This window comes from Plectrocnemia conspersa, unplaced genomic scaffold (assembly GCF_051122295.1).
Source record: "Plectrocnemia conspersa isolate PC_06_02 unplaced genomic scaffold, ASM5112229v1 ptg000008l, whole genome shotgun sequence".
Taxonomy (NCBI): Eukaryota; Metazoa; Arthropoda; class Insecta; order Trichoptera; family Polycentropodidae; genus Plectrocnemia; species Plectrocnemia conspersa.
This window is the reverse complement of record NW_028277172.1, coordinates 13,971,762-13,984,042: the sequence shown is the minus strand read 5'-3', so window position 1 is coordinate 13,984,042 and position 12,281 is coordinate 13,971,762. Positions and strand designations below refer to the sequence as shown.

Below are 12,281 nucleotides of genomic sequence, written 5' to 3'. Positions count from 1 at the left end.
CACTGCCTTTACGAATATGTTATACACGAATTGCTGTGAAAGTTGTCTATCGACAGCCAGCACCTTTTCAACTTTGCCAAATTGCGTAATTTACTTTAAATTGATTTAAATTCTGTTTTTAATCAGAAATGCTTTCGTTGTCTGGAAAATACTTGTTGATGGACTGAATTCAGAGAAATATGGATCGTATCGATATTTGTGTCCTAACGCCTTTTTGTTAAGAGCGTTAAAATATAATTCAATGTAGTTGTTAATAAAGTGATGTCGACAATCATAGAGTTGCGATTACATCCTTTATTCTTGATCATTACGGCCAGAAGTGAATAAAGCTAGCTTGTAAATAGCAATGATGTTTTCAGCGATTGCTACGAGGAGTTTAAATAGTGCAATTAGGATGATTTATTTATTTATCTTTCCTATTTTACACAGTTTGTGTGTTGATGTATGGACAAGCATGACGCATTGGGGAATCATTTCTAGTCATGATACACAATACATGAGTTATACTTGGCAAGTGTAAACGATGCATTTAGTTTAATCCACATTTTTTAATTTTCTTATAGAAATGGTTTCATTTAACCCCTTCAATTCCACGTAGCACCGTTGCGACTCCACAAGCATCTTTTCCGCTGAAAAGCACCTGTTGAGTCCGCCGCTGCAAAAGGTGGCGACGGGGGTGCCCGAGTGGGCGGCTTTCGGTGGGCGGCGCGTCCGTTATAAGGCAAGGGCGGGAAGTGCGCGGCCACAGTGGTGCATTGGACGCCAACGGGTTGAACACCGGTAGAGGGACCGACGAGTTGCACGCGCGTGCCAGTTCAGTGTGCAGAGGACATGCGTGCCCGGGTGCCCTTGCTCGTGCTGCTGGCGCCGGTGCTCTTGGCCGCATCGCCGCTCATCATTTCTGGTAAGTGAAAACAGTTTAATGCCACTGGTCCGATTTTGACCAAATTTCTACTTAAATTATTTTAAAACAAAAAAATAAGAACCACTCACTGGTTTGATTTTTATATAAATAACATCTAAATAACAAATAATTTTTATCGATTCTTATGATTTTTAAAGTAAAGTTAGATTAAAATCTTTACATGCATTTTAAAGCTAATGTTGTTCAAATAATGTGTGATATAAATATTATACAATATAATATGATACATATAAAAAATAACTGAAATGTTATAAATATTGCATATATATGATAAAAAATATTAAATAAAATTAAATATTTTTTACAATTGATTTTTTTACAACATATATAATTAAATAAAAAAAAAAACCTTCTGAGCCTTGTAAAGAGATTTTTTTAAATTCATAATATAGTTAATTTGATGAATTTTAATGATTTTTTTATAGATTGGTGTCAAAATATTTATTTGATATAATACTAAATTTTTATTATTATTCTTAAAATAACTGTTTTTTCGTATAAAGATGATTTTGTAATTTAAATATACATTTTTGACCTTTTGTATTAATTTTTTAAAATATCAAAATCTATAAAAAATACTTGAAATATAATAAAAAAATATCAAAGTGATTATAATAAACTTAGCGACACATAAATCTAGTGTTAACCTTTTCATAACTTTATAGCACTGTATTTATAAATCGCATACAGTTACAAAAAATAAATGTATATTATAATTATTATATTTTTCATGGTTTTTTCATATTTTATTATTAATTTAAATAATTTTAATATTAATTTAAATAATGCTGTTATTGTTATGAGTTATATACACATGAACTAAATATATAAATTATAATATTTTTTTAAGAAACTATCAATAAATAATCTGATATTATTTTTTTAAATAAGTTAATCTTAACAAAATTTAAAGTCATGATGTTACTCTTTATAATTTAAGGAAAATATATTAATATAATAAATAATTATCATATAAAAGCTATTTACTTATTTTTAATCTTTAATATAAATTAAATATTACTCATTTTAAATAGGAATTAGTATAAAAACATATTATTTGTATAAAGCAGATTGTATGTATTTAATAATATATCCGATCGTCTTAAAATATTTTATTTACACACGCGATCAAAATAAAATCATCATAAAATTCCATTCTTATACAAATTTTATATTATACATATTGTATATTCCTTGACATTTCGACGAGATAATTTATATGTATGTACTTGCATAAATTTTCGATAATTTTTTCTCATCCCCTCTTTTAGTTAAATCCGATCTTAATGACATTATTAGGATCGTCTGATGAAAAACTCGAGTTTCATTAATAAGATCAAAATTCAGGGAAAAAAAATACCTCTCAAAGGTAGCTCGAATGACGCTTTAAGATTGCTAATTGTCTTTAATTTTATGCAAAAAATGTCCACTCACTAATTATCAATTTTTGGCGCCCCTCGTTTTAGTACATCTGAGATGAGATAAATCAATCTAAAGAAAATCGGGGCGCCGTTGATTAGAAAGCTTTATAAAATGTAGCCTTTACTGCTAATTGCCCAAACGATTTTTATAATTAGTAAGACCTAAAACCATAAACAATTATACATATGTATATATATTTAAAAAAATGTTTAGTTAAAAAGTAACATGATATTTATAATAATTTATCCTCATATTAATTTTCATACAAATTAAATAGCTATTTTTTAATAAATAAATGCTCAATTTTATTACAAATACAAATATATACATGCTAATTTAATAATTATAAATGGGCAATAACTTTTTGACAAACGATCAGTAAAATCAATTTATTTGTACATTACACACATACTAAGAATAAGGATTATTTACAAGTTTTGTATACAAATATTTTACATCCGATTTAATAAAGCCATTTCTTATGCGCATATATTTAATTATAAAACATAATTGACCTAATATATACAGGATATTTTTATATAATGTATATTTGCCAAATGTTTATTTTTCTTATAACATAACATATATTAACCTAATATTCCGTCTTTTGATATACCTTTATATGAGGATATTTGGTTATCAGCGCCTTTTTAAGAGCGTTGAGATATGATTTGAAGTTGTATGTCGCTAAGCATTTCTTCAAACTACTAAAGGTTGCTGTCGACAAGTAAACTATTCTCGAGGAATTCCAGTTTTGGGTTCCTGAACGAGAATCACGATCGCGTCCTCTTATGATGCCCATTAGAGCCAGAACCTCCGTACTATCTGACTCGCCTATGGCTATCACCATCCGGCTCCTTTATACGCTGGAATTGCACAATGATTTATTCAATATCAGATACGAGGAGCTGGTCCAGTTCGTATCATTCAATTTTAATATTTTATATATATTTTTTTTACTATATATTATTTTTTGAGTATTTTTTTAATCTTACTTGTATTATATTTTTGTGTATTTTGATAATATTATATCGTAACACTTAAGGGTAACTTGTTAGGCCACGATGATTGTAATATAATTTAAATAAATAACTATGTGCCGTTTGTTACAAAAGTAAAAAAGTAATTTATTGTATTTTTCGTCTTAAATTTTAGTATTAAATAAAATTGAATAATTGTAAATCTTGTAAGAGGAACATGTCATATCTTTCTGAGCAAATTTAATATATTTTAATTACTGCATATATATTAATGTTTAGTTTTGTGCAAAAAAGTCAATATTTTTTTAATATATTTTAATATTAATTTTAATTTAATTTTTTAATATTAGTGTACATCACAGTAATCCATTAAAAATTAAACTTAAAAAATCAGAAAATAGCAAAAAAGTTACGTATTAAAGTTCTGTAAATAAATACATCATACTGTAATCTAATAATACATATATTTTTATATTGTTTATCTTCTTTAATTGTTTAAGTCAATCACGAGATAATTCGCTTATTATGAAAGTAAAAATTATTTATGGTATTAATAACTATTATTTTATTCAGTAGTCGTAAAATTATGCCCATACAGAAAATATTATCGTGAAAATTATAATGTTTATTTTTTTGATACAATATTAAAATATTTTTCAATATAAATTTAAGCAAAATATGTACTTATTGCACTTTCATAATAACCGCATAATATGGTTAATCGCTTGATAAACTTTTACTGAATACCAAAAACATATATTGAATATCTTACTTTGACACAATACCATTAAAATTATAATATTAAAAAAAAGGTTGAAAGTTTTTCATTAAATATATACGAATGTATGAAATTAACCATTATATATAATAATTTGAGAACTACATGTTAATGTAAATGAATATTAAGTAATTAAAAAATATAAAGCAATTTCTAATATAAATATATATTTAATCCCGATTTCTTGTTTGTACAATAATATCCATCCAATTCGAGAAAGATAACAGTCAAATATATTAAAATGCAAATATTCATAGAAAGTTAATCGCTGTTTTTAATTAAATAACGACCTAGAAGGGTGAATAATATGTATTTTAATGTACAGATTGAACTGAAAAGAAAATGCTTATTTAAATTGATACATTAGTAAATAGTAAGTATATTTCTTTATAGGTAATTCTCTTTTTATATGATTATTATTATTTTTGCATAATATAATAATTATTATTCGAACGCAGTCCATATGTGTACATAAAAATAACAATTTGATCGAATTGTGGATGTAATATTCCAAATTATACTCCCAACCCCGATGAGATGTTTTTATCACTGTTATGGTAGTATAATTTTCTCGTACATTTACCATATTACCACAAAAAACATCCCTTACATACAAAAACTGTGCTTATTGTTAGGTTATGTCAAAATCTTTACACCCACGTTATGTTCTTCTATGGGGCATTTTATGGACAAGAATGACAAGACGTTATTCAATTTTATTAGATTGTCATGAAGTTTAATATAATATATAATCATATAAGATCAAATATCTTAATTAATAGTTTTGATAGGAGCCGTTTGAGTTGCATGCATGAGCAATGTCTGTAATTAGTTTGAATGTTATATGCCTGCAATTGAATATGAACGATTATCTATTGAATATTTCACAACCAAGCTGTATTAATTTGCTAATACACTTATTATTATCTGATTGTGACTGTTATAAAGTAAATCACCTGTTGGTCAGATGAAAAACCCAACAAATATCATTCAATTGCGACTCAAAATATAAAGTTGTAAATCTTATTTTACACCCAGAGGCAATTGGATGAAAGCGTCAAATGTCAAAACTCATTCATCAAAGCACTTAGTTCCAGGGTTTTGCGAGTTCTTCTGATTTTATTTGACTTGTATAAAGCGAATGTCAACACAACAGAATGGTTTCAATTTTGTAGGTTTATTTACACTAATTGCCCTACCTCTTTTATAATTCCTCACAGGAGCTTCGTAATAGACTGCAAAAATGTCAAATGTGAAAACATCGTTCGCGTTTCATTTAAAACGTGTTTACTCGTGGTTGAATTTTAATAGATAATTTTCTTTTCAAAGTGGAGAATAAAAACTTTTTTACTAATTTAAAAATGTCAATTTTATTACCATAATAGTATTATTATATATGCATACATAAATTAAATATGTATTATATTAAAGTTTGCTGTTCTATGATAATATCACTAAACGCATGCTTTCACGCATACTAATTTAATAATTAATCTGGGCGTTTCATTAATTATATTAAATTTTACATAAATCAGTTTTATAAATAAAATTTTTGCACATTACGTTTCATAAATTATATACTCGTTTCACTAATTGATTGCTCTTTAGATTATATGTAATATTTTTTTATATGTGGTTAATGATTATCAAATGCGGGGGCTATCTACAAATTATTACAAATAAAAAATAAAATGGATTAAATAGATCAATGATACAGGATCATAAAATGGCGGCGGCTAGCTGTTAAAATTGGCATAAGCTAAAAGCTCAAAATAATCAATACATGAAATATAGCAAAGCTAAGAATTAATATTTTTTTATTAGGTATTATATTTTGCTTTTAAATGATTGATTCTAAATAATATTATTTTTAATGTTACATATATATAAACGAATTATTATGTAACAATTTCGTTGTTAAGGCTAAATATAGAAATTTCAAACGCTTTAAAGTTAACATATGGAGGGAATGCGAAAAATTTACAACGCATTATAATTATCCTTTTTATGTTTTTTTTTTATTTAAAATTTGTATGAATGAAGTTGTAATGTGGAATGAATTAAATATATGTTAAACTATTGTAAATGTGTTTTTAAATTGTGAAATAGCAAATTCAAAAAAAAATAATCTCCTGCTAATATATTCTAGTAGTTATAGACAAGATCTTATCAACGTACAAAGTTTCTCTTATATATACTAAAAACTAGATAAAAAGAAAAGTCAGAAAAGTAACACACAACGCCACTTTTACGAAGGAATTATATAGCAAATTATTCAGCATCTATCCAACACCCAGGGTTCAATAAAGTTTTCATTGTTAGTAGAGTTTTGATAAAGACCCGTCGAAATTGACGTAGTTAATTCGCCTTTCAATACCTCCATTTTGTCAGATATAACGGAGCTATCCTTTAATCAAATCTCGACTGGTAAACAATCTACGAGCGGTGAATAAGTAATGACCGAAACCATTTTCATGCGTAATGATGCTACATAAATCAATCTCAAAGCTTTGAAATACTCGTTTTTTATTAATTATAATATTATATATATATAATCAATATTTGCATCTTTTATATTTTATTTCTTGAACTAATTGCAACATCGTACTACGACTCCTTACTACAACTTGACAGTTAATAAAACCGCTTATATATAAATTAATTTCACTGTTCTATTCAAAGACTCAGAGACACATTTTAGATAAAGAATATTTTTATGGTTATTTTATATATATATTAATAATATTTAAAAATATACGAAATACGATGCTGATTCTTATATGATTTCTTAAGATGCTTAAACTCAGCTTAAAATAGAAACAGCGAAACAGCAAACCAACATAGTTCTACGCTAATCTGGGCTTCAAAATAAAAGTTTTATTATAACGGTAATAATGAAGAACATATTTAATGTTTTTATTATACATTTTGACATATATCTTAGCATCGAAATTAGTAATTCAATATCTGAAGTGTCACGGAATCAATAGTGTCCCTCGAATTCAATAATAATCGGAGCGTTTTCGATTTACAATATTCCAGAGTTTAAAATTAAATAAACAGATTAAACATTAATACAATTTAGAATGGAACAAAAAGTATATTAATATATGTATTAGAAAATAACAAAGATTCTAGTTTCACAGCAAGTGGTTTGAAACTGTTAATTGACACCGTTAATTGGATGTTCGCTTAGATACAAAATATTATTTGCTTGATTTTTTTTTAAATGATATTCTGTAGTTTGTATTACATATTTTTTAATACTTTATATGTACGACCTAGTTTGATTTTAATTAATCATTAAAACATTCATCAGTGAATTCAGTAAAATTTAGTAAAACCAAATTTTTGACAATCGCTTGGAATTATATTTATTTAATCACTAATTTTGCTCTTCCAGATACAATAAAAATATGAAAAAAACACTAGTTCTTTTGACGTTAGACACCGATTTATTTGTGATAACACAGTCAGTTCGAGAGCTATACATTTCATCATTATTCATAATTGAGAAAGAGATGGCAAATTTATGTTAACGCCTCAAATATTAGCTATAAAACACACGATAGTTGATAAATATAATAAATATATTAACGATTTTAATTTGTTCAAAATATAAACAGGATTAATGATAAGTATATCGAACGTATATCCGTACCCAAACTCTTTCTCAATTATGAATAATGATGAAATTTATATTTTTCAAACTGACTGTGTTAACGCAAATAGGGTGTAGTAGTAATTTACCCCCAAAGAGATGTCGAAAATATCGTTTCTTATAAGATCCAAGGGATACAAGTCAATAAATCTTCTATACAATAAAATTATTATTGTAACAATTACGAGTGGTCCTGACAATTATTAGCATATATCTACGATTTATTCACAGATTTTACAACTGTTAATCTGATTTTTTTCTGACTCATTTAAAAACTTTGAGGCTAATGCGTCTGTTTCATAAAAAAATAATACATAAGACAAAACAATAAAAAATAAACAAGAATCGTAACATATATGTTTATTAAAACAAACAATTTGTAATTATACAAGTATCACAGCACCATCGAACTCTAATCAATAAAATAGTATAAAAAATAAAGTATTTGGGTAAATCCATTAATCTCATTTTTCGAAAAATAAAACATTTCATTAAAAATTAAAATTGTATGAATATTGTTAAGTGTTGCATTTTTTATATTACTGCATAAAAAGTATGGGTCCGTGCCAGATACTTGAAAATATGCTGTATTCTTGGAAGCATTTAATAGAGGTCAAAATATTTTAATATAAAAAAATAATGATTTTGTCAACTACTCCAAGAGGAAATCAGAAAATTGCAAAAATGTATGGGGGATTTACGCCGTAAAATTTGCTTGTCGGCAAACTTAATCTCGTCTTTTAAATAAACGTTTATTATTTTTATCTTGTTTGAAATATGCAAAATGTAATAAAACTGCCATTGACAATTTTCTCTACGATTCGTGTATAAATATAATGAAAGAGCCCATAAGACGCTTTGTAATGAACTGAAGTAAATCAATTCGTTCTGGTCCTTCGAGTCCATTATAATAAATCATCATCCAAAGTTTGTTCTTTTTAACGATCAAGAGTCATTTTAATTATTCCTGCTGCCGAAAAGACTGTCAACTGCTCTTGATGCAGACTTTATTTTCGTTGTGCCGTACTCTATAATTCTAATTCAATACCAGCCATTAAAAAAGACCACGATTGCAAAATAGTAAATCGAAAAATGAGTATTTTTTGAAATTTCAGCAATTACAAAGTATTTTTTATCATTGTTTTTTATGCGACTGCTTATTTGCCGGTTATTAGTCGATATGGCTATGACTATTGTAAAAACATTTTCCCTGTTTGCTTTAATAATTTCTTCCCCAATCCTTTTCTTTATCCTAAGTTCGTTTTTAAAACTTTATATAGAAAATGGCATAAATGTTGTTTCAAGTTTTATCCTTTGTGTAAATTGTAATTTTTCTGCAGCTGAATCTTTTCCCAGTACACAATATAAAGATCGCATTGATATTTTTTCTGACTAAAATAATGCAATATTGAGTAGCACTATGACAAGAAGGAGCTACGCTTTGAGTCACAAATAACATGTGACGCTCTTTTCCAGAAACTCTACACAGATGTCACAAACGATTTATATATGAGCTACAACTTGCAACTCTGTGCAACATAAAAACATTTACAATCGTAAAAATTAATGTTTTGAATTGTAACTGTATTTTTTCAAACCGACAAACTATAAAAAAACCTTTTCAATATGGTGGAGCAATTAAATTTTCATTTGCGAATAAATCAAAGCGTTATTAATTCTGAAAGCGCATTCGCAGGACTCAAAGACGCTTTAATATCGAAATCTATAAATCAAAAAACGATCGTCCGTTATTATATTACTTCATGCGTAAATTCTTTCAAGCGAAACGGAAAAAATATTTACGACACCAATAACCCCACCGCGGAGTTATGAGTGTTGCTATATATGAAAATTCGCAAGCGTCAAATTGCCCTTCACCCCCTTTTTGCCATTAATATGATGTATCCATATTTGCGCGAGATGGTATTTTATGTGCTAAAAAATGTAGAAATAAAATTACCAGGCCATCCCCAGGGACCAACTGTTGAGCGTTCGACAAAAGTCATAAATTTTCAATGAGAGGTTTTGCCGTAGTTTCTAATTCATATTTGTTACCGAGGTAGCGAGACTCAAGTGCGCTTTTGTAAACGCTTAAAACGCAAACAACTAGGCGACCAATCAAGAATAAGGTTTACCTATTGCAATAGATGACAGATTGATATTTGATAGGAGAATGCACAAATGTCGTTAATAATAAATTGCACAATAATTGAATTGAAAAGGTGATTTATTTAACTCTTTTGATGAGATTTTTATTATGTTGGCAAACATGTATATTATCCCAAATAGAGAACTTCAACTAAGTTTTAGAAATAGATCGTGCAAGCTTTTATTGTATTATATTAACTTAAGGCAGAAGTTCTTCAAAAAAAAAATATAATTAAAATAAAATAGTATTATATATAAATAAATAAAGCAGCTAAAGTTTTCGCTAAAACACTAGTACTATGACTATTAAGTCAGAATTATTTTAGTTACGCCACTGTGCTACTGATACGTCATTTTGTTATTATTAGGACTTTAAAATTATAACATCCAATTTTATATAACGTTAATGTTTTATCTAAAAAAGTACATTTCACATTTACTTTTATTGATTTTATATATTTAAAAATTAAGTGTACTGTTATTTTTTTGTTAGTTTTTGTTAATATGTATATTTTTATTCTTTTGTTTTATACAATAGTTACGTAATTTTTCTTACGCAGCGCTAATTGTGGTAAGTAATTTACAAAATAAATTCATAAATTAATTTGTTAATCATAGTCTTAAAAATATATTACTGCTTTAAAATAGTAAAAAAATATCTTATTTTTTACATTGAATATCACTTTTGTTTAAAATCTAACGTAGATAGGCTTTTTCTTTAAAATTTATCTAAACACATTTATTTTTCTTACTACTATATATTTTTATTATACACATACCATTATGTTTTAATTATATATTATATATATATATATATTTCATAAGAACCGTATAATATTTAAAAAATAATTCTTACATATTATATTATTACTATTTCGTTGAATATATGAGGTTATATAAAAAGTATATGGTTCAATTTGCAGACCATCGTGGAGTAAATTTGTCTTAATTTTCTGTTTAAATTAAGCTATTTTTATTTGTTAGGAACAACTCTTTCGCAATTCTCTCGAATTTTTTTATTACATTCTTAAGAAGTGTTTTTCTAGTTTTATTATTTGATTAAGATATATTACATTAATATGTTTAATAATACTTTTTTCGTCCATGAAATGCATTGTTGTATCTAGTATAACAAATAACATCAGAGGTAATCAATTATGTTGCAAAAGAAGACAAATATAAAACCTTATTAATCAAATAAATCAAATCGTCTCTATCGATTTTGCAATGCCTTGTCAGTAAAATCAATTGTGATTATTTCAGTAATGTTTTATATAAAACATCAGACATCAATAACACTCCCACAAACAGCTAATATAAGAAAAACCTCAAATCGTGTCTCATTCTTCATGTCCTCAATTATACCATGATATATACGTATAAAACTATATTATACGAAACTACTAAACATTGAAACGACTCGTCTATATGACGTCGCCATTATTCGAATTATGGTAAAATCAATTAGGATGTTATATAACTTAACCGCGTTTTCCTATACCCTATGGCACAGAGAGTGTCGGTCTCTCTTTTTCTTCTCCGCGTATTTGTTTAAAGTGATAATTTCGCGGATCTCTTGGCTTCTTTGTGATTCTCAGGCGACTTCCTGCAAACAACACTGAGTGTCGCGTTTCTTCGCCTTTTGCCCCGCAACGTCGTTAAATCCGGATTCTTTATAAAACATTCTGTACGGAGGAGAGATAAAGCCTTTTGCCTTGTTGATCATTATAGGCAAAGAGGCAAAGGCGCGCAAAAGGGTTGCTAAATTGACGGATGTTCTTAGAAAGCGTCCAAAAAATTGTTTAAAAAATGCTTTAAAATGAAACGAAAGGATAGCGTATCATTTCTGCTGTGTTATAGAAGCTTTCACAATTTTAATCTAACTAAGCTTCAGCGTTATGAATAAATGTGTAATAATAAATATTATTATATAATGGTAAATTTCCCTCGTCTAAAAACAATACTATTTAACAAAGCGAATTACTAATACGTATGTTGAATATTTTATTATTTGCTTACCATTCACCACATCTTAGTATTGTTTAAATGTATGTTATTATTTTGTGTGAAAATAAATTTTATTGTATATGTTTGCACTTCGCTGTTAAACTTAATAGAGTTTCTCTTGTGTCTGCATATCTTTAATTATTTCGAGAATAGTATCGTATTGAGTATTTTTCAAGATTGGTTACTGTCAAGGCTGCCGAAAGCGAACCGGACCCTGTAAAAATAATGGTTCTGGACCCCCCATGAAAAAAAAACATTTTATGTATTTTTTATTGTCGTGAATTTTAATATATATTAATAGGAATTTATATAATAGGATTTGTCATTTTTTAATATTTCCATTTCATCAAATTTCATTGT

The 12,281-nt window shown here is 27.1% G+C and overlaps 1 protein-coding gene across 4 annotated transcripts in view; it reads left to right on the top strand.

Moving 5' to 3' along the window:
- The first annotated feature begins 577 nt into the window (after positions 1-577).
- LOC148233065 (uncharacterized) overlaps positions 578-12,281 on the top strand; it is a 41,262-nt gene continuing 29,558 nt past the window's right edge. Inside the window, exon 1 of one of the 4 annotated variants that reach the window (XM_088190053.1) lies at positions 578-904. In XM_088190053.1, coding sequence (XP_088046179.1) covers positions 832-904 — 73 coding nt within the window. In that variant the 5' untranslated portion in view covers positions 578-831. The remainder of the gene's footprint in view (positions 905-12,281) is intronic. The other 3 variants (XM_088190050.1, XM_088190052.1, XM_088190051.1) reach the window with 3 other exon arrangements.